General features: G+C 39.5%; 2 protein-coding genes and 1 long non-coding RNA gene across 4 annotated transcripts; 1 reads left to right on the forward strand and 2 right to left on the reverse strand.

The window, feature by feature from the left end:
- Positions 1-21: 21 nt before the first annotated feature.
- Positions 22-8,089, reverse strand: ARC6 (Chaperone DnaJ-domain superfamily protein). Its single transcript, XM_078591746.1, has 7 exons — positions 7,768-8,089; positions 6,898-7,128; positions 5,912-6,136; positions 5,480-5,740; positions 4,290-5,148; positions 1,614-1,750; positions 22-452 (listed from the first exon to the last, which is right to left on the reverse strand). The coding sequence occupies exons 1-7, from the start codon at positions 8,050-8,052 to the stop codon at positions 159-161; spliced, it is 2,292 nt and encodes a 763-aa protein (XP_078447872.1). The 5' UTR covers positions 8,053-8,089; the 3' UTR covers positions 22-158.
- A 2,276-nt stretch (positions 8,090-10,365) lies between these two features.
- On the reverse strand, positions 10,366-14,306 carry LOC144714965 (uncharacterized). Of its 2 annotated transcripts, none has more exons than XR_013584495.1 (3): positions 14,077-14,306; positions 10,986-12,886; positions 10,366-10,904 (listed from the first exon to the last, which is right to left on the reverse strand). It is a non-coding gene; the product is annotated as an uncharacterized LOC144714965 (long non-coding RNA). The 2 variants fall into 2 exon arrangements; XR_013584497.1 differs by having other exon boundaries at positions 10,986-11,203; positions 14,077-14,298.
- Positions 14,307-15,093: 787 nt separating this feature from the next.
- On the forward strand, positions 15,094-15,748 carry LOC144716585 (30S ribosomal protein S31). Its single transcript, XM_078591747.1, has one exon. The coding sequence runs from the start codon at positions 15,225-15,227 to the stop codon at positions 15,552-15,554; it is 330 nt and encodes a 109-aa protein (XP_078447873.1). The 5' UTR covers positions 15,094-15,224; the 3' UTR covers positions 15,555-15,748.
- The last annotated feature ends 8,194 nt before the right edge of the window (positions 15,749-23,942 follow it).

A 23,942-nucleotide genomic window follows, 5' to 3' on the forward strand; every position in this document is an offset into this window, starting at 1 on the left:
CCTGATCAGGCTACAAAATACTGGACCAATGTGCAGGGAGCTTCTGCCAAATGACTGAAAACTTTGTACACTGTCACTTGGAATTGAGAAAGAATAGTTCGATTGATTACCTGACTAGGCCAAAACAGGGTGGGAGAAGGTAATGGTTGATGAAAAGGCTATGGCTTGAGGACAGCACCGCCTGTGATGCGCCAGCCCGAGGCGGCGGAGAAGGAGAGGACATAACGTACAGAGTAAGTGGCCCGACCCGAGTCGCAGAGGTCAGGCTGAGTGGGATCAGTCATCCGAGACACTTCATCGAGGGTAGCGTCTACAGTGGCTCGGCGGCCGTCAAGGGAGATGGTGACACTGTCGACGGAGAGGCCCAGCAGGTTATATTCCCAGAACCAGCCCTTGGCTGCAATCTCTGATGCCCTCTCTCTCCACACTTGCAGCATCTCCCCATCCAACACCTACCCAATAGAGCACAGGAAAAAGCAACAGTTAATTCAGGGTTTAGGGTCCAGGGTTTAGAATTTAGAGTCAGAAAAAACAGAGGATGGGAAAAAATGTGGTGAGAGATACAAAGAGGGAGGCTAAAATACAGCACAGAACACAGCAACAATAAATTTAGGGTTTAGGGTCCATGATTTAAGAGTTTAGAGTCAGAAAAACCAGAGGATGGGGAAAAATGAGGTGAGAGATACAAAGAGGGAGACTAAAGTACAGCACAGAACATAGCAACAATAAATTTGGGGTTTAGGGTCCAGGGTTTAGAGTTTGGAGTCAGAAAAAACAGAGGATGGGGAAAAATGAGGTGAGAGATACAAAGTGGGAGACTAAAATACAGCACGGAACACAGCAACAATAAATTTAGGGTATAGGGTCCACGGTTTAGAGTTAAGGGTCAGAAAAAAGAGGATGGGAGAGAAACAGAGTTTGAAATAGGGAGATAGAAGAAACAGAGTTCACAAAAGGGAGTTTGAAATAGGGAGATGGGAGGCAACAGAGTTTGAAAAAAGGACAGAGGAAGAAAAAGAGTTTGAAATAAGGAGTTTGAAACAGGAACAGACGAAGAAACAGAGTTTGAAATAGGGAGATCGGAAGAAATAGAGTTTGAAATAGGGACATAGGAAGAAACATAGTCTGAAATAGGGAGATGAGAAGAAACAGACTTTGAAAAAGGGACATAGGAAGAAACATAGCTTGAAATAGGGATATAGGAAGAAATAGAGTTTGAAATAGGGACATAGGAAGAAACAGAGTTTGAAATAAGAACAGAAGAAGAAACAAAGGTTGAAATATGGAGATTGACATAGGGACATAGGAAGAAACAGAGTTTGAAATACGTAGATAGGAAGAAACAGAGTTTGAAATAGAAACAGACAAAGAAACAGAGTTTGAAATAAGGAGATAGGAAGAAACAGAGTTTGAAATAGGGACATAGGAAGAAACATACATAGGAATAGGGAGATAGGAAGAAACAGAGCTTGAAGTAGGGGGATTGGAAGAAACAGAGTTTGAAATAGGGACAGAAGAAGAAACAGAAGTTGAAATATGGAGATTGAAATAGGGAGATAGGATGAAACAGAGTTTGAGCAGGAGAGGTTCAGAGGGGAGAGGGCTGGGTGGACCTCTGGGAGCTTGTCAATAGAGTGGTTAGGACCCAAAGCCTGGGACTTTATGCTCTGCCACCGCTGGACCAACTCTTCCGCAAGTTTTGTACCCATTCTCTCTGCTTCTTTTGGTGACTCCTCAGGCACCGGAATATCTGAAACAGACAAACTTGAAGTAACTAACACAGACAGCGATAGAGGTTTAGTTTGAGATGTGTAGGGATAGATATGGAAATAAAAATAGAGATGTAAATAGATATAGAGATATTAATAGGAATTAGGATTCGGCAACCATTTTCCATCACGAGCTGCATGGCAGTTGACAAAGTGACAGCATTACAAGACCGTGACGGTGAAAGGACAAAATCTATGGATGATGAGGGGCCCGGAGGCCTGACTTGACTGGACGTGACGACTTGATGACATTTGTAATAACCGTTATTTTCAAAAAGGGAAAAACTTTCTCTCCCTCTCTGTCCCTTTCTCTCTCGCTATCACAGTCCACCAACCTCTCTTCACATGTTCAGAGGCAGAAGAGGCAGAACTGGTCACAGAGGAGCGATAGAGTGTGAGAGTGAGAGAGCGACATAGATAAGGACAGAGACTCAGAGAGAGCAAGTGACAGAGAGAGAGAGAAAGAGAGAGTGCAAGTGACAGCGAGAGAGAGAGAGAAAGAGAGAGCAAGTGACAGCGAGAGAAAGCTAAGGCCAGCGCCGCCCAGCGGCCCCAGCCCCAGCCAGCGGCACCAGCGCCGGCCAGCGACCGCCAGCGGCCGCCAGAGAGAAAGTCGCTGGCAGTCGCTGGCGCCGCTGGCCATTTGTTCGAATAAGTTCGAACAAATGGAAATCGAACACGAACGAACCAAATTGTTCGTTTGAAACTTTCGATAGAAAACGAACAAAGGGTCTGTTCGATCGAAAGATTCGAACAGATTGTTCGAAACGGCATTTGTTCGTTCGAATCTTTCGCTCAAGATTTGAACGATCCGATCCAATCCGATCCCCGATGCCTAAGAGCAAGTGACACAGAGAGAGAGAGAGAGAGATCGAGAGAGAGCAGGCGACAGAGAGCGAGAAAGAGAGAGAGAGAGAGCAACAGAGAGAGAGAGAAAGAGAGAAAGAGAGAGAGCGAGCAACAGAGAGAGAGAGAGAGAAAGAGAGAGAGCGAGCAACAGAGAGAGAGAGAGAGAAAGAGAGAGAGCGAGCAACAGAGAGAGAGAGCAAGTGACAGAGAGAGAGAGCAAGTGACACGGAGAGAACGAGAGAGAGCAGGAGACAGAGAGAGAGAGAAAGAGAGAGAGCAAGCGACACAGAGAGAGAAAGAGAGAGAGCAAGTGACAGAGAGAGAGAGAAAGGGAGAGAGCAAGCGACACCGAGAGAGAAAGAGAGAGAGCAAGTGACAGAGAGAGAGAGAAAGAGAGAGCATGCGACAGAGAGGGAGAGAGAAAGAGAGAGAGCAAGTGACAGAGAGAGAGAGAAAGAGAGAGCATGCGACAGAGAGGGAGAGAGAAAGAGAGACAGCAAAGCAACAGAGAGAGAGAGAGAGAAAGAAGGAGAGAGCAAAGGGCAGAGAGAAAGAGAAAGCGAAAAAAAAAAAAAAGCGAGAGCAAACGGCAGAGAGAGAGAAAGCAAAAGAGAGCGAGAGAGAGAGAGAGAGAAAGAGCAAGCGACAGAGAGAAAAATAGAGAGAGCAAATGGGAGAGAGAAGCAAGCAATAGAGAGAGCGGGAGAGAGAAAGAGAGAACAAGAGACTGAGATAGAGAAAGAGAAAGAGAAAGCAAGAAACGGAGAGAGAAAGTGAGAGACTGAAATAAGAGAGAGAGAGAAACTAAAAGAGATAGAGAGTGAGAGACTAAGAAGAAAGTTAGAGAGGGAGATAGAGATAGTGAGAACAGGAACTTTGGTGACTGTAAGTCATGCTGTCTGGTGACGTGACGATGATGTGACATGACAAGGTTGGTGATGATGACATACTTTGATGACTTTTTGTAAAATTTAGGGATATGTGATATGACGAGTGACGTGAGAATTGTCCGTCACAGAAAGCCACATCAACAGTCATCAACAATTTGTCATCGTCCCATGCCGTCACGTCCGGAACTTGCAAAACCATAATGGGGAATGAGATCTACAAGCAAAGAGATGGAGATGGAGATGGAGATGAAGATTGGAATAACGATCGAGATATGTAGAGGTGGATCTTAAAATGAGGATATAAATTTAAATGAAGATAAAGATGTCGATGAAATTGAGATCAAGATGTCCAGAGATGGATATGGAGATGAAAATTGACATGTAAATAGAGATCGAGATCGAGATATGTTCGCACAGATATGGAAATGAAGATAGAAATGGAGATGGAGACTGAGATGAGGGCACATGGGAGTTGAGATGTAGATAGAGATTGAAGCTGACGGAGAAAGACCAAGTGATAAAGGTAAAGATAGAGATGTCAATGAATATTATGAAGGAGATTTTTTTTAAAAAAGAATATTATGAAGGAGATGTAGATAAAAACACAGAGATGATGGAGATTGAGACTGAGATGAAGATGTTTATGTCAATGGAGATTGAAATGGAGATAGAGGTTGAAAGGTAGAAATGCATGGAGACAGAGGAAAAGATTGATACAAAAACAGAGAGAAATGTATAAATATGCAGAGAGAAAACCAAGATCAACGCATTCAGGGTTTACCAATGGCTGTGGAGTTAACACCCAGGACTTGATCCAAACTGTTTGTCTTGGTCGGTGGTAAACTTCTAGTGGAGAGCCTAACACCCAAGAAACCCAAAAATCCAACAGCCACACAGGCCGATAGGACTTTTACAAAGACAATAGCTTTGGAAGAATCTTTGGCCATTAACCATTCAGATTCATCAACCCCATCATCCAAGAAATCTGCAACCTCATCACTTCCATGCAAGTCACTCGTTCTTTGATCTCTGCCAGCAACGGGAAGCGCCTTCCACAGAGCAGCTGTAGCTCGGGCTCCAACTCTGACAATGGCAGCCGCAGCAGCCAAAGGAGAGGCAGCACCACCTTCCAGCCTCTGTAGGTGCTCAAGAACACCAGGATCATCGTAGTAGTCGCCAATCCTGGACCGCAGATCCTCTGTATCCCTGAATCTTGGAAGGACAACCTGCACTAACCAGTGTTCCAGGAGAGTACACAGCCCCAGAAGAAGTCCACTTTCTTCCTCCTCTTCGTTTGAATATTCTTTGATGAAGTCAATCACAGACTGGCTTCTAAAAAGGAAGCTTTCGTCGTCGAGGCCCAGCCACTGCCGGCAGGATTCAACATTTCCAACAAGCAGACAACAAAGACCTCTTCCAAGGGCAAAATCAGTCTCCAATTCAGGCTTTGTGGCGTAGTCAGATGCCATCCCAAGATCAACAACCTTGGCTTCCTGGAGCTCCAAGAAAAGGGCATCGGCATTCTTAATGAGCTCTGGTCTCTTGCAGACAAATGCCTGGGCAACAAATGCAAGTGCCACCGAGTACACTTCAAACCCTTCCACTGCCACATTGGCTGGTCTGTCCAGATATAAATCCACCTTCCAAAAAGAGAACAGTTAGGAATGGAGAGATGGTCCAAGGATAGGGTTTTTGAACAGATGACAAACTACAACTGTATGTGATTCGTTCAGTCATCTATTATAGCGTCTTCTGTTTTGTTCTGTATCATGCCAGTGAGGTTAGGAAAGAACGGATGACAGGACAGAGAACAGACTAATTAAAGCAATGGGACGTAAACCAATGAAACCACGGAAAAGGACAGAAGATCAGAATGGGTTTTGTCCCATCTGTTCCACAGTCAGGGCTGATTCTTAATGAAGTTTTGGGTTTCCTTTCATTTCCTAGCCAAGGAAAATCTAGGGAAGATACCTGCTCAGCAGAAGTTAAGCGTGAGAAGACTTCTTTTATGAAAGATTCACGAGAGAATCCGCTTCCAATGGCATTGGCGCCACCTCCACCGAATGCCCATAATATGTTACGGACGCCAAGCAGGCCCTCATCTCGTCTCCTCTTGTGTTTTTCATCTAGAGGTAAATCAAGAAGCTCAAGGACATAGCGTGGAGTGATCTCTTCTAATGTCTCGTCGATCTGTTCTTGAAGAGAAGGAGCAAGATTTGTGGCGCCTTCCTCCTGCAAAGACACATTTCACAAAAAAACCAATGTAGTGATAAGCCTTAACATATGATACAAAACTGTACCCATCAATTTGATATGGACAAAAAAGACAAATATGGAGAGAAGACTCAAAGCTATTGACTGGATTACCAATTGAATTGTGATGGCAACTATTAGAGTACCAACCTTCAGGAGTTTCAATGCTCTCTCAAGTGCGTCACACCCGCTGATTAAATTGGGGGTGCTTGAAGCCATGGCGTCCCTCGATCGATCCACATAAGCAAGCGCCATTGCCAGCACGACATCATGCTTGAATGGCTTGGATAATCTTTCCCTTAATAACCGCTTACCCACCTGGATTACGACCTCTGCATCCCCAGATTCTTGCAGAAGACACAGGGCACCGGGGACCTGTCTTGATAGATATGAGTGAGAGAGGGTAAGAGAGAGAGAGAAGCAGACTTAGAAGCAAAATGAAAAGAATAAATATAAAGGAAACAATGAAGAAGAGACAGACAAAGTAGAATAAAATGAAGATGATGAAAGTGAATAATAAGAAAAATAAGATGACGATGAAAGCTGATGATAATTATGCTGATGAAGAACAAGATGATGACAATGAAGACAACAATGATGATGATGACAATGAAGAAGCCGGAGAAGGAAAAGAAGGCAAAGAAAAAAAGAAAAAAGAAAAGAAGATGAAAAATCAAAAGAACAAGAAGTCAAAGAAGCAAAAGACAAAGACGAAGAATCAAAATCACAAGAAAAAGAAGTGATGTTGAATTTCTTTCAAAAAAAAGAAGTCATGACGAATAAGAAGATGATTTTTTGAAAGAATGAATAAGAAGATGATGATGACAATAATGAAGAAGGAAATACAAGAAGCTAGAATAGTAAAGAAGAAAATAGAAAAAGACGAAGATGGAGTGTGCAAGATAAAAGAACCCGGTTGATTGTAGAAGCAACTAGAATAATTATAAAAAGGTGGAACAAGAAGAAAAAAAACATAAGAGAAAAATTAGAAACAGTAAATAGAAGAAGTAAAAATAAGAAGCTAGAAGTTACTAGAATAATTATAAAAAGGTGGAACAAGAACAAAAAAAAACATTGGAGAAAAATTAGAAATTATAGCGATGAGAAGAAAAAAAACCATCCAGGAGAATTCAGACCTTATCCCAGGGGACCGGGGTGAGAAGACCAGCATCATGATCGTCCAGCAGCACCTGATTGTACTCTCCACGAGATTCTGGGTCCGAAAGAGTGTCGCAAGCTGCCTGGAGAATTTGTCTGCGAGCAAGCAGAGCATCCTGGCTGAATCCCTCTAGTGGCGGAGTAGAGCACCTTGCCTCGAAGGCCCGCCTTATTCCATCGCTCAGAAAATGAGTATCTGCTCCTAAAACCTGAAAAACCCACCCCACCCTCCATTATAAAAGATCAAACAGATGAACCAAAGCAAGAACACATCAACCTAGACAATTCAAAATTTCATCTGATTAATAAGGAAGTGGATCCAGAATGTTAATATAACGCAGCACCTTAAGACTCTCAGACTGCACATTTCAATTGAATAATCAGGACCCGAATCCAAAATATTGATTTAACACATCACCCTAGACACTCCGAATACACATTTCAACTGATTAATCAGGACCCAAATTCAGAGTATAAACTTAACACAGCACCCTAGACTCTCAGTAATGCACATTTCAACTGATCACTAAGGAACTGAATTCAGCATATCTATTAACCACATCACCCAAGACGCTAAGAATACACATTTCAACTGATTAATCAGAAATCGAATGCAGAATGTAAATATAATGCAGCACCCTAGAAGCTCAGAATGCACACTTCAACTGATTAATCAGGACCCAAATCCAGGTTATTGATTTAAAACATCACCCTAGACTCTCAGAATACACATTTCAACCGATTAATCAGAACCGAAATCCAGAATATCAGTCTTCATATCAAACGTATAAAAAAAAAGAAGAAATTGGAATAAAAAATTTCACTTTCCAGAGACCCAGATTCAAAACCTTGTAGAAATCGATGGGAACTGAAACGGTTCGCTCCGGGGACGCTGCGGGCGGAGGCAGCGGGGGATGAACGGAGAGAACGGCGGCGTTTTCCGAGGCGTTGGCGAATTCGAAGTCTCTGGCGAGTCTGTAGGCCACCTTGCTGCCTTCCGCGGAGCAGAAAACAACGGAGGGAAACTTGGAGCAACGCAATCGATCGTGATGGAACTTACTCGCATTCGAACTGTAGATTCTTCGCTGGAGGAGAAGGAGAGGAGAGCTCTGATGGGACTGGAGCGCTTCCATTTGCCGCCAACCTTCTTCGCTTTCTCTCCTCTAAGGATACTTAAGACTGAAAACCTTCTACACTGTTATACCAACTGTGTTGTCATATTTGCCTTCTTGCCCTTCCCAATTAGGGCTAGTGAAAGTTTTGTACTTTTGTTGGAGTTTGGGGACGGATGAAAGATGTAATGCTACAGAACCAAAACTACAGTTTCGGATCGTCCCGGACGTGGACGATGGATGGGATGGAACGAAGATTGTCTCGTCCGACGTCCGGAATCAGTCCAGTGCTGCGGATGGGACGGTTTGTTTGTCTGAGACCTCCGAAGGGGAGGGTTTTTTCGTCCGAGTGGACAAAAACCGTCCTGTCTGGAGGTCTCGGACGAAAGAACCATCCCCGTTTTCGTCCAACCTCACGGACGGGATGATTTTTTCGTCCTGAAATGAAAAACCTGTCCCGTCTGTGTCCCTGCACTACTATAGTTTTAGATCGTCCAGGACGATGGACGGGACGGGACGCCCTTCCCATCCAACATCTGGAATCAGTCCAAGGACGCAAACGGGACGGTTTGTTCGACCAAGACCTCCTGACGGGACGGTTTTTTCTTCCGAGTGGACGAAAACTGTCCCATCCGGAGGTCTCTGACGAACAAACTATCCCGGTTTTAGTCCAACCTCGCGGATGGGATGATTTCTTCGTCCTGCGACGAAAAACATCCCGTATCTGTCCCTACACTATAACCAAAACCCCCTTTTTCCTTATCATCTTTTTCCTCCCATCTCGTCATCCCAATGTCCTTATAGTTGGGGGGTAACGTGCACAATTGTTTGGGATGGGACGGTTTTCATTTGATTTGCATCACATTTATTTTGGGTCGTCTCGTCCCGTCCTGGAGCCATCCTGTCGAGAACTGTCTTATCTAGAACCATCTCATGTAGAACTATCACATCAAAAATCATCCCATCTTGTCGGGAAACTGGGTAGCCCTTGCTGCCCCAAATTTCAACTAATGTTGGGACGGGGAGATGATAGAAGTTCTGAATCATTTCGGTTCTGAAATTCAAGAATTTTGTACAGTCATCATTTTCAGCCGTCCGATGTTAGTGGAATGAACAATTTTTTTCTCTTTAGACAAAAAAACTGTCTTATCCTTTGGCCGGTGGATGAATTTCCGTCTCGTCTAATGTTTGAGGGCTTGAATGGATTGATTTTTCATCCCACGGTGAAAGAACTGTCCCGTCGGCCTCTGCGCACATTAGTATAAGGGTTCACAGAGAGATGATAGATGTAATGCAACAAAATGAAACCCCTTCCTTTACCATCCTTTCCATTATATCCTGTCCCCTCCTAGCATCCAAGAGTCCATAATTTGGGGATGAATGACAATATTTTTTTTGAAATTGATATATCAATTTCTACATCAATTGTATTCCTATGATAGATATTAGTATCAATATCATTATTAATGTTAGTATCATACTCGAATAACATAACTCTCTATGCATTATAATTATCTATATAGTCAATTACATTTATATGAGAGAGAAACTTGGTAATGTTTAATGTCAAATAGGCCTTATTTATCCACTTCTAATCATAGACAAATCATAGTTCAAATATATTTAACGAGTTAGGTGATAGACCAAATGTGGCATCTAATTATACACATTTTAAAGTCATTTTGGGATCATTTCGTGTGTATTGTCTTCAATTTTATACGAATTTTGCATTTCATGCACTAAATAGCGCAAGTGATAAAAAATGCATTTTAATGTCCATTTTATGCATTTTTAATATACTTAAGAATTTCTTAATAAAATATATTTAAGACATTGTTAATTCTAATGTTCTATTTAGATTTTTATTTATGCTATTTGCAGGGAATAATATATATAAGATATAAATATTATATATAAAAGATATATATATATATATATAAGATATATATAAGATTGGATTTTACTAGGCCAGCTAGAGCCGACCAGGCACAACAACGCCCAAGCCAGTCACAGGCAGTGATGGGGGGCCATCACGACGACACCAACACGAGACGAGTTCAACCGCACCAAGCAGCTCGTGCTGATGTTCGCAATCCCGGCTTTAAATATTCAGCTTAAATTCGCTCGTAAGTGCCATATGGTATTTCATTCTATTTTAATTTCATCAAACAATCAGATTGGGCCATTATGTTTGGGCCTCGTCCGTTAATTTTCTTTCATCGTTGTAATGTTCGTCAAGGGGGACGTAGTCTCGTGATGGTTTCTCCTCCTATTGTCGGCTACTTGGCAACCCCTCCTCCCTATATAGGGGATGACATGCCCAAAGAAGCTAGGTTGTCAATCTGAAAATTTAGAAGTTTCTTTTCAATGAATAGTGTTCTTAGAGAGAGTAGAGAGAAGTTTCAAATCTTGCAACGAGTGGAGAACGCGGAGGCTACATCGCCGCCTTTGCCATCCTGTGTCAAGATCACTCCGTGGACCGCATCGTCGATGACCAATTTCCTCTCCATATCAAGTTCTTGAAATCCATCAAGAACTGGTTTTCTTGAACGGGTTTCTTACAAGATCTTCAAGAATTGTCTGTTCTAGGCCATTTCCTGGAGTCATATTGCCACTCTCAATCCTTTGCCATCGTAACCGTCGCCCTCGCTGCCGCCACCACCGCATCCGTCGCCGCCACCACTATTGCCGTCGTCGACGCCATTGCCGCCGTCGCCATCAGTGCCCGTGCTTGCAACCCCACCGACCTGCCGACCACGCCGCAGTCTGCACACGCACATTTGCGTGGCCCCGTGCCCGTGTTCCACTCGCAGGTGCGCCGCGTAACAGCCCGCACGCACACGCCCCGGCTGTTGGCTTCTAGAGGACTAGATCTGGATGAACAAATGGAAATGATTCACAGCAGAAGACATGAAAGAATCGAACATCATCAACAAAACCATTGAAACGAGTACCTTTACACAGATTGCATCCATGATTCTTGGATCCCGGTATGAGATGAGTTGAGCTGCTCACGTGTGCAGCCTCTAGACGTATCCAAGTGATCCTCGGCACGCCGAATCTCCTCCTCCTTGACATGCCCCGTTCTACCTCCACCGTCGTTGTTACGCCATTCCGATCGCATTGGCATGGAGAGGGCTGTGGGGAGAGCGAAGAAGAAGTGGAAAGGCCCCTGAACAATTTTTGCCTGGGTGAATTTCGTTCATGGCCTTCCCCTGATTATACTTAGTGGGTATTTTTCATAAAAACCACCAAAACGTAAGTATATCTTCCGACGTCCAAAAGACCATTTGCATGTGACCCTCTAGGCCCATGTATCAGTCTAGTTAACAACTCTAGCAGCCCAATAACCTTGATTGGTCTTCCAAATTAATTAACTATATCATCATATAGATTCATTAATATCGGATCGATTTAACCCAATCAATAGGTTGAGTCTCCGACACGTGGGATGCCAAGCTACACCTCGTGTCCTAGAAGATACAAAGGAGTGTATATCGACTCACTCATGGAACATGTTCATCATTGGTTAGTGTGTATGTATAGTCCCTCGTCCACTTGACACTCCTTGAACGACTTAGGGTATGGTCAACTGTGAAACCCTAATCGGTCATCCGAGTTAGTACTGATGCATTCAGAAATCCTCGGAGAACTCTTCTCTGATATTTCACTACCTTGGTCAAGGACTTCATCGCATCATTTTCCTTGAGCTGTCATCTCTTATACTGAGGGTGGACGATCCCATCCTGACCACTCGATCGTCTTTGTGAACTTTTTGATGCACCCGAACTAAGACCGTTTAAAATCCCATGATTAGAGACTCGTTGGTCATAGTCAAAGTAGAACTGTCCGTCCATGAGACGTCTTTGGTGTCTCAAGGCCTAAGGACCACTTACACAATTGTGACGTGAATCGACCTGATTGACAGTTTGGTATAATACCATTCAGGGATTTGTACGGATCAATTCAGTGAACTCTTTCCATTAAAGAGCACCCACTATCTATCCTTAGTGTCTCCACACTAATGTCTACGGGAACGGCCATACTCATCATATGAGTGAGGCTAGATAGTGTTATTCTATCCGAATACTTCGATGTCCTTCTCGCGTAAACTTCGAATAGGAGTGTTTAGAACACATGCTTAAAGACTAGTGATCTCCGTATTACGATCTCATCATAATTCACTAAGTCCGATTATGTGTTCACGGACTTCATTATACGCATCACACATGCACTATAACGAATATGTTGTATTAATGAACATGGAACGAGATGCGGAATGTGTGATTGGCTTGCCGACCACATATATTTTCATAAGGTATAAGAGATGATAGCTCAAGGAAGACGATGTGATGAAGTCCTTGGCCATGGCAATGAAATATCAAAAAAGATTTCTCCAATGATTTCCGAATACATTAGTACTAACTCGAATGACCGATTAGGGTTTGACTGTTGACCATACCTTAAGTCATCCTAGGAGGGTCAAGTGGATGAGGGACTATACATAGCGGTAACCGAGGACGATTAGGTTCCAGGCCAGAATTATTCAGGGCCTTCCCCTTCTTCTCCCCTCTCCCAACACCCCTCTCCATGCCCCATGCAATGGGAACCACGTAACGACGATGGTGGAGGTAGAACGGGGTTCGTCAACGAGATGGAGAAGATTCGACATGCTAATGATCGCGTGGATACGTCTAGAGGCTGCACACTTGAGCATCTCGACTCGTCTCACTCTGAGATCCAATAAATCATGGATGTGATCCATGCAAAGGTACTTCATTTCATGGTTTTGATGATGTCGTATGTTCAACTCTTCTGCAACAGAATATTTTGATTTTTCCATCCATATCAAGGCCTATAAAACGCAACACATATTAGACTCCACCATTGGCTGTTATCCTGCTTTGTAGAATCTCAACATTCAAGAGGTCGAGTTCACTGTTCGCCTGACGGTGAACCATTCTAGTTGGGCATTGTTCTAAATGGACTATGGTCAAGTACTTCGTAGTCGCTAGATCTCATTCATGTGGGTAATCATACTGGCACTTCGAAGTAAGACCTTGCATTTGCATTAAACAATAGGAACATGCATCATTACATGCATTATCACATTTCATTACTGATAAGAAATATAAGGCAGTTGCTGATTTAGGACGACGGTCTATTAAACTTTGAGAGAGTGAACAAGTTATGGTCAGATTGAGGCTTGAGAGACATTCTCCACGGGTCGCTACGAAGCTATGTTCGTGTTTGAATAAAATTTTTGAATGAACTATTTGGTTCATTCGTGTTCGATCGGCCATTCGTTCAAACTGTTCGAACAAGTTTAAACAAATGGCCAGGGGCTCACTGGGAATTGGCCGCGGCTGGCGAAGAAGTGGAAAAAGAAGAAGAAAGAAGAAGAAAAAGCTGGAAGAAGAAGATAAGTATGAAGTAGCTAGGAGAGGAAGAAGAAGCTAAAAGAGGAAGAAGGATCTAGAAGAGGAAGAAATAAAGGAAGAAGGAGCTAGAAGAAGAAGATGATGGAGTTAGAAGAGGAAGAAGATGAGGAAGAAGGAGCTAGATGAAGAAGAGGAGGAAGAAGAAAGAGCCAGAAGAAGTAGCCAGTAGAAGCAGATGAAGAGACTAGAAGAGGTAGAAGAGCTAGAAGAGGTAGAAGAAGAAATTAAAAGCTAGAAGAAGCTATAACACTCAGGAAATCCAAAAAAGTTCAAATATGAACTATCAGAATTGTGTTTCTCTTTACAAACTTGGTCGAATGAGTCAATAAACGAGAATAAAATCAACGTAGTATTCCCCTTCCAAAAGAATACCTACCAGAGAATTCTTTTGGCTTTCTTCAAAGGAACAAATTTTGCTCCCTAGGGGAGTGCTATTGGCAGCCCAAATTTTGCTTCAATAGAACAAGTTGAAAAATATGAAATGACTGAAGAAGAAGAAGAAGCATATGAAGTTAAAGAAGAAGAAAACAAAGAATAGGAAGTAGAAGAATGAAAAAAACACGGAATGAAAACTGCAGAATGAACAAAAAAGAAGCAGACTAACCCAGTATTCGAATCGGATTGCAAGAGCTGGCCGTGAGTCCGGAGTATCTCTCTTTCTCTCTTCCTCTGTCTCTCTCTCCCTCTCTCTCTCTCTCTGTCTTCCTCTCGCTCTCTCTCTCTCTCTCTCCCCCCCTCTGGAGACTCTCGCTCTTTCTCCTTGTTCCTCTTTTCTCCACTATCGTCGAGACGACGACTCGGCACCTCAGGCAGGAAACGAACACCGAGTATGGATTTAGTCATTCTAAACAATCCGATTTGAACAACGCATTCGAATCAGAGCGAAGTCAAACATTCGATCCAAACTGCCGGTTTGATTGAACAATCCTATCCGAACCCGATGCCCAGATCGGGTTTGGATCGGGTCTGAAATTGACAGATCGGTGTTCGGATTCGATTGTTTGAATGCCTGGTCCGATTGAACATTCGAACGATCTGTCCGAATCCCCGATCCCTACTTTCTCTTTCTGTCTCAAACCCTCTCTATATCTCTCTCTCTCTAAAAAACTCTCTTTCTCTCTCAAAGTCTCTACTCTGTATCTCTCTCTTTTACTCTAAAAAGCTCTCTTTCTCTCTCAAACTCTCTCTGTATCCCTCTCTTTCTCTCTCAAACTCTCTCTGTATCCCTCTCTTTCTCTCTAAAAAACTCTCTGTCTCTCCCAAACTCTCTCTGTATCCCTCTCTTTCTCTCTAAAAAACTCTCTCTTTCTCTCCCAAACTCTCTCTGTATCCCTCTCTTTCTCTCTAAAAAACTCTCCTTTTCTCTCTCAAACTCTGTGTATCCCTCTCTATCTCTCAAAAACTCTCCCTTTCTCTCTCAAACTCTCTCTGCATCCCTCTGTTTCTCTTTAAAAAACTCTTCTTTCTCTCTCAAACCCTCTCTTTCTCTCTCAAACTCTCTCTGTATCCCTCTCTTTCTCTCTTAAAAACTCTCTTTCTCTCTCAAAACCCTCTCTTTCTCTCTCAAAAACTCTCTTTCAGTCTCTAAAAAAACTGTTTCTCAGTTTCTCTCTCAAAAACTCTCTTTCAGTCTCTAAAAAAACTGTTTCTCAGTTTCTCTCTCAAACTCTCCCTCTCTCTCTCTCTATCTCTTCAAACTCGCTCTCTAACTCTCTCCATCTCTCTCAAACTCTCTCGCAGTCTGCGGTGGACATGGCGATGAGATGGGTGGCGCTGCGATTAGGGCACCTCGCAGGCCGACAAAATCACCAATTGCAGAGCTTCTCCGCACTATCTTCGTTCTCTGATTCAATGTCCGGTTTGGTGAGTTCTCGCCCTGTCGATTCTTCCTCTTCTTCCCCCGATTCCGCAATTTCTTTCGATTTGTGCGGCCGCGGCGACAAGAAGACGAAGCGGGGGAAGCGCTTCAAAGGGTCGTTCGGCAATGCCCGCCCCAAGATGAAGAAGAAGATCGAGAGAATCAAAGACAAGCTCGAGGTCCCCAGGTCCACTCCTTGGCCTCTTCCCTTCAAGCTCATTTAGTATCTGCTCTTTGATTTTCCTCTGTGTCTTGACATGTGTTATTGAATCGTGGATCAGCGCTTGTTTACCGATCAGATGAGTTTAGATTGATTAGAAACGGAGTTTGCGCTGTTTGTTTGTCACTATGTCCATTGTATTCTAAACTTTTTCTGGCATTTTCGGCCTAATTGTGCTGTTCTCGCTGGTTTAGTGAACGATGATCGTCTGTAGTTATTCTACTGGATCATTACATCTGGTTTTGAATCAAGGGTCAAAGATTGTGTGCAGATTAGATGTATGATAGAAACAGATTTGCGCCGCTTGCTTATCACCTTAATCGGATTGTTTTTTTCAAGCATGTTCTTCCTAATTGTGCGACTCATTCTTTTTCTTTTTCTTTTTGAAAATTGCGACTCACTCTTTTTCTTTTTCTTTTTGAAAATTGCGACTCGCTCTTTTTTAGTGGGCTATAATCGCTGAACGATGTTCGAACATAGTTATTCTACTGGGCCATCTCATCGACTATTGAATCGAGGATCAACTCTTTTTCACAGATCAGACGATTATTAAGTTAACTATAAACACGATTTGCGCTGTTTGATTGTTCGTTGAGTTATAAACTTTTTCTGTCATGTTCCTAATTGTAATCGGCGAAGTTTCTGGAAATCCTACTGAATCCTAGGAATTCGAATGATTATTATGGAAATCGGGTTGATCATTGTTTTTTTTTAAAACAAATGGTTATATTTTCTTAAACATAAACATAATTTATTTTTATTTTCTTGAAAGTAAAAATAAATAAGTGGCTGAAATTGGTGAAGTTTCTGGAGTTCCTACAGAATCCTACTACTTCAAATGATTATTACGTAAACCGGGTTGATATCTGTTCTAGGTTGATCTTCCCTCTTTTTCTTAACTAAATTTGATTCTTGATCTGCCCAAAATGAAAACAGCCAACTAAAATTTCAGCGTTTACGTACATTGTGCATGATAGAAACAGAGTTTGCGCTGTTTTCCTTGTCGATAAAATTAGAAGTTTTTTCCCGCCTGTTCTTCCTAAGTTTGCAACTCGCTCTGTTTTACTTTTTTCCTGCCTTGTCCATCACAGAAATCTTTTCCTTCATTCAAACGTTAAAGAATAAATTCTGGTTGATCACCCACTGACAAAATCTCCGAGACCATTTATTCCTCAAACATGTTTGAGTCATTATCTTTAAAAGATCGCTCTAGCTCTTGCTTATTTTATTACTTAAAGTCTTCTGTAAGAACAATGATTATTTTGGGAATGGGGTTGATCATTGTTCTCGGGTTGATCTTCCCTCTTTTTCTTCAAAAAAGAAATGATTTAAGGATAACCTCAATTCTCAATCCACCCACTGCCAAAATCTCCGAGACCATTTATTTCTCAAACATGTTTGAGTCATTATCTTTTAAAGATCGCTCTAGCTCTTGCTTATATTATTACTTAAAGTCTTCTGTAAGAACAATGATTATTTCGGGAATGGGGTTGATCATCGTTCTCGGTTTGATCTTCCCTCTTTTTCTTCAAAAAAGAAATGATTTAAGGATAACCTCAATTCTCAATCCACCCACTGACTAAATCTCCGAGACCATTTATTCCTCAAACATGTTTGAGTCATTATCTTTAAAAGATCGCTCTAGCTCTTGCTTATATTATTACTTAAAGTCTTCTTTAGCTGAATTTCTGGGGTCAACTTTCTGGAAAGCTGTTCATGAAATATGCTTTGATGATGGCCTTCCAATTCAGGAAATTTCAGTGGATTTCAATTAGGCCTCATAGAGATACAGTGCTGCTCTTTTCATTACTTCAATGCCATTAATTTGGGAATACAAATAACTGGGATATTGAAAAGCTGAATGTTAAGTGCGAAATTATAATAAATGGATCACTTTATTATGATTAAACAGATCACTTTGATTCTTACTCAATGAGGCCCAAACTATCAAAATTTTCCCTCTGATGCTTTTTGTTAAATTCTTATTTTTCCGTTATTTTCTTATGTATTGTTTCTGTGGTAAATAATTTTTTTTCTGGAGAAACAAAAAATATGGCTATCAGTCCCTTCACAGTGTTCTAATCGCAAGAAGATCTATTAGTTTTTGTTTACTTATGATAAGTATTTTAATTTATTGCTTTTTGGGTAGGAATTCAACTATTATTTTATCTTCCGATTTGGTTCAATCCTAAATAGAAATGACAGAGCGAATCACCTGCATTTCCTATTATTTATTACCTGGTGAAAGAACTTGTCCTTCATTATGATAATTAAGGACATAGTTATTCAGTTGCACTTGTAATAAGTGAAATTGTGTAATATTTTGGGAATATAACGTTTAGAGAATAATTTCGATGCAATGAAGGATGTATGATATCGTGTATAATGAGTTAGCTGAATTTTATAATTATAAACATAAAACAATTCCAGAATATATAATATATTTATTTAAAATATAAAAACGAATTATTGATGAAATTAAACAGGTCAAGTAAATCGTGAGTAAAACAACAACTCAAACATACGAAAACAATTAAGATAATGCATATTCTTTCATTGTCCATGTTACAGTAATTTAAACAAATTTGCACAAAAAATTATAACACCGTTATAAAATATATTTTCTATAACGGTGTTAACAAAATCTTATTAATTTATAAATCCAGAAATGAGTAAGGCGTGCTTTTAGAAGATCTTTTTATATTTGATACAAAGAAAAGAATATAAATTAGCTTGTGTGGGTTACGTGAACTTGAGAAGTAACAAGATCTTAATTACAATATGAATATAATAATGATGATTATCCAAAATTTAATGTCCAATCAACAGTTATTTTCCCCAAATTAATTTATTCATTCTCCTCGTGTATTAATTAATAAATACATTGTATGTGACATATAATACAAGTTTAAGAATTGAAGTGATAAAAAATAGAATTAGATATATAATGAATTACATGGATATATAATGAATGAATGAAATGATAATATTTATGACATAAAGAGAAACATGTACAAAAAAATATCTACATCATATGAAACAGTACCTCAGTACCTGGTTGTGTCCAACCCTGCTTAAGAGTTGGCTTAGATGGACTATCACTAAGCCCATGTGTTTATTTTATTTTATTCATTATGCACATTAAGTAAAAATATATAAAATGTTACAGGATTCTTTGGTCAACAGCATCAGCCTTGTTGACAGAGTCAACTATTAAAACTTGACTAGTTGGTTGTTCCAAAATTGGTTCAACTAAAGGCCCCATTAAGGTTCTCAATGGTTCGGGGTGGAACATTACGATGCCTTGGGACAATTTTTTATCCTTGTCTCGCATCTTAGATGGAAAAATCATGATTTTGAATCATACCATATAACTTCTTGAGTTATGATTCAGATACTCGTCGGCTTATGGGACAAAGGACAACTCCCTCTCACACTTGATTAGGAGAAATTTACAATTGTAGCAGATGAGTAAGAACTCATCTGGTTTGGAGAACTTGCAAGGGTTTCTTTCTAAGGAGACCATTTTTCATTTTTCAGTTCTCCTTTCATTTATTTCTTTTATAGTGAAGATTTCATTTAATATTGGTAGACACATGTTTACCATTATTGTTCTTTCTAAGTTTGGCTCATAAAATATAGTTAAGTTTTGATCAACCTCGTTGAATGTTTCTACTTCATTCTCCCTATCCATCTCTCCTCTCCTCCTCTCTCCTCTCTTCTAATGATGTCTCTTATTTAGTCTCCCAATTTCTCTGTTTTCTATCCCTGTCTCTTTTTTACTCCCCCTAACTAACTCTGTTCGCATCTCCGCAAGAATATGGATTCACCCCTGTTTTAATGAAATCATGTAACCAGTTTTGCTGATAGAACCTATCTTGTAATATGATATATGATAACTTGCAAATTAACATGATTAATTAATGAAATTTACATTATATTTATGTGTTTTAATGACTATATTTGCATGTTATCATATTAAAATAAAGATAAATAACTTACACTTTCATTTTACTATTATTTCTGAATTTTATCATGTTTTCATGGAATTTTAACCTCATTTCAGTGAATAAATATTTTTTTCAGGGCCTTAAATATTTGGCTAAAGGTTGGTAAGGGCTATTTAAATTTTTCTGGATTTTTTCCATATTTTTATGTAATTTTTCGATCTCTATAGAGCCAAGAAATGATTTTTATATATTTAAGTAATATATATATAATTTATTGGGCATTTTTATATATACTAAAGGGCATCCACGTCATTCGCCCAAAATTCGGGCGAATGATTGGATGATTATTGTCAAATAATAAGGAGAGAGAGAGATTTTTTTTTAAATACACCCACCGACATGCACGCGCGCAGCGCGTGCATGCGTCGTCGAGTTGCTGCGTGCATTTAACACACGCGGCAACCGACAAGCACGTGCAATTTTTTATTATTATTTATGCGGCGTCGATTCACCACACGCATTAAAATGCACGCGGAAATCAACGCCGCGTTTTTTTAAAGAAAACGGTGCCACAATTTTTTAAAAAGAAAATGGCACCGGTAAGCTCACTGCACTTCTTTTTATTGAAAAACCAGTCAAAAATTGCGGCTATATCCAACACACATGCGTTGAAAAATATTCAAATATTGCGGCTGTTTTGTTTTTTTTTGTTTTTTTATTACACAGGGCGACGTGGCTTCTTTATAGACATTCAAAGAGGCCAATGACTTTTTCAATGATTGGGCCGGCGGGCGCGGACAACTACGTGTCAGAGCATGATCCGAGAAAGCGGAAAACGATGAGGAATGCGTCAGCCAATCATAAAAATTGATTTTTTTGGCTTAATAAAATGATCCAATGGCCTACATTAAGTTGCAGTAAAAAACCGATGTCTTGAGATCTAGACGTCGGATTGGGCTGAAATTTTGAGGGCACGTTTGTCTTTCCCTCCTCTACAATATAGACGATTGGATCTTTAAATAGAGGTCTGGAAAAGGGCGAAAATCATTTTTGGATTCTCTCCCCAAGCAATTGGCCAGGAAGGACACAGGAGGGGTTCTTGAAGTCGACAGATCTTGCTTCTGCACTCAAAATTGTAAGTTTCTGATTTGTATTTCAACCATCTTTTTGAACGATTCTAAAACGCCGAGGCATGGGCAAAATGTACATGCCCAAGAAGTTTGTTTTGAATGAAATTAGTACTTTTTTTTTATTCTGATTTAAGATCTGGTTTTGATCCTTAATTATACATCAATTTAAAACATTTCTGCTTCATTAGAATTTTAATTTAGAGTCGAATTTCATCTTTTCCCCAAAATCTTCACTTTCTCTCTCTAGGTTAATTTGTCTAGTTTCTCTCTCTAGATTTCAATTTTTATTGTTTAGGAATTTAATTCAATATATAAAAAACCTAAAAATAAAATCTGAATTGAAAATTCATCCATCTTGAAGTCTAATTTAAAAATCCATTTCTTGATTATTTAATTCCCAATTTTTAATTCATAAAAATTGTTTTAAAATTTTATAATAATTGGGAAATTAATCATCTGAATTATTCTGATCTTAAAATTAAAATATTCCTATCTTGAATTTTATGACCGAATTATTTAAAATCAAAATTAAGTCTTACTTAATTTTGATTAATTAAAGAATATTATTAAGCATAATTAAGATTATTAATTGAAAATTTTATTCATCTTTGAATTAATTCATTGAAATGGAAAAAAATTCTCATTTGTTGCCCCCCTGTGTTTCGACCCCTTACTTGCTCTATATTCCATATTTAGTGATTAAGGGAAATTATAAATTTTATTGTATGTCTAAATCCAAAATCAATGACATCTTTACATACATTTTTAGGCTTATCAATTGGCGTCGTTGCCGGGGAGGCACGGTTTGAATTTTAAAAATTCTTTTTGGAGTGATCATCAATTTTTTTTTATAAGTTCTTGAATTGAATTGAATTTTGCAATTATTTTGTGAATTTTAAACGCATATTTAAAAATTGCAAAAATTACCATTTCTCTCTATCTTATATTTGATTTTTCTTGTTTAACTAAGCTAATTGTCTTGATTATTTGTGTGTTTTGACATTGCACGAACGGTAGGAGGTCCTTAAAACCCTATCTAGTTAACCTTGAGACAATCAGTAGAAGTCCTAGCCTTGATTACATTTGTGTGGGCTCCGAAGGGGAAAATCAACACATTTGTGAGAGAATGGAGGAAAACCAAAATTTTAGAGCTGAACAAGGAGTTAGAAGAATGAGATTGAGAGAATTTTCTGATCCTGCAGAGAGTGAAACTTACACTAAAATTTCTGCTCCTTTACCTGAAAATGTTAATTTTAGAATTGACCCAAATATGATAAATCAATTACCTACGTTTTATGAACAATTCAATGAGGAGCCTTATGAGTTTTTAGAAGAGTATAACCAGATATGTTCTGCTTATAGTTATACAGGTGTTCCTCAGGAAATTCTCAAACTCAGGCTATTTCAATTTGCTCTGAAAGATAGGGTCAAGAATTTCAATCTTGGAGTGAGATGCAATCTAGCTTTTTAAATAAATTCTATTCTTATAGAAAGACCATTTCAATTAGGAAAGCTATAAGAGATTTTTATCAAGGAACTGACACTCTTGGAGAAGCATGGGAGAGATTTATGTCACTTACTAGGAAGTGCCCACATCATGGAATTCCATCTCATGAATTAGTTCAAATTTTTTATGGTGGATTGAATGATCAGGAACGGCATCTAGTGGATATATCTAGTGGAGTAATGTTCCTTGACACTAATGTTGATGAATCCATGAAACTTATGGAAAAGTTAGTGGAAGATTGGACATATCGTCAAAGTTTTTCGTACACTAACCGAAATGCAGGTCCAAAGTGTGGAGGAATCATTGACGTCAAAGCAATTGAGCCAGAGATCAGAATGGATAAGTTGGAAAGAGACATGAGCAATATTGGTAAAACAATAGAAGATATGAGCAATAATTTTAAATCTTTTTTGCAGGAAACTAAAGGAAAGGCGAATACATATAATGGTAATAATTCTACTAACACCCCTTGTTGTTTTTGTTCTAGTGAAGAACATTCTGATGAGTCTTGTCCTATGGTTGAACATGTTAATGCATTTGGAAGACAAGATGCAAGACATACCCAATGGAATGCAAGACCTAATCAAAATTGGAGCAAAGGAGGAAACAACAACTTCGCATCAAAGCAATTTGCTCTGCAGCAATATCCGCAAAAATTTTAAAATTTTTGTAAGCCTTTTTATTCTCATCCTAACAATAATAACGACAACACTAACTCAAATTTAATGGATTTTATCTGGGAAATGCAGGAAGAGAGAAAGAACATGCATGAAGAAAGGAAGATGTTGATGCAGACCTTAGAAGAACACAAAAAAGAAATTGAAATGCTCAAGCGAGGACAAGGCATTTAAGCACAACAACCTGCTCTCAAAATGAAAGGTAAATCAGAAGAAGTCCTTATAAGAGAAAGCCATCCAGGTCAACTCCCTACCCAGCTTAATATTAATCCCAAGAATATAATGTTGTGTGTAGATAGGAATTTAGAATCATCATGCTTTGTATCTTCCGAAAATATGAATGAATATTGTATTATAGAAAATAATAATGCTGCATCATGCACTGGTTTTTCAAATAATTTTTTACTTAGTTGTCAAGAAGATATGAATGAAAATAATAATGATGAGCAAGTGCATGCAGTTTCAAAACTTAGAAGTGGAAAGGTTTTGTTGGATTCTCATGAAAAGGGTTTAGGATTGCATGAAGCTAGAGATAAAGAAAATGGAGAGATGGAAAATGATCAACGAGATAAGGGTTGCCAGGATGAGGAAAGGCATCCAAGAATGGCAGACCCTAATCCAGTCGATTATAGACCACCCATTCCATTTCCTAGTGCATTAAATATAACCAAGCAAAAACAAGAAAATTCTCATTTGCTTGAAATATTTAAAAATGCAACCATAACTATTCCACTTACTGAGCCAATACAAAATATTCCTTCATATGAAAAATATGTGAAGGAATTATGTACCCCTTCTAGGAAGCAGAAAAGGGTACAACTTTCTGAAAATATTAGTTCAATTTTATTGAATGATATTCCTTGAAAAAGAAGAGATCCAGGGGCTCCTCTCATTAAATGTGAAATAGGAGGAATGGTTTTTAGAAAATCACTTCTTGATTCAGGTGCTAGTGCTAACATAATGCCTAAAGTTTTGTATGATAAATTTAAATTTGGTGAATTGGAACCTATTTTTCTTGAATTACAATTAGCCGCTGGATCAATTAGGCAACCTTATGGAAAATTAGAAGATGTTATTGTGAAAGTAGAGAACTGTAAATTCCCTGTTGATTTCATAGTTGCAGATATG

Source organism: Wolffia australiana, chromosome 2 (genome assembly GCF_029677425.1).
Source record: "Wolffia australiana isolate 7733 chromosome 2, ASM2967742v1".
Taxonomy (NCBI): domain Eukaryota; kingdom Viridiplantae; phylum Streptophyta; class Magnoliopsida; order Alismatales; family Araceae; genus Wolffia; species Wolffia australiana.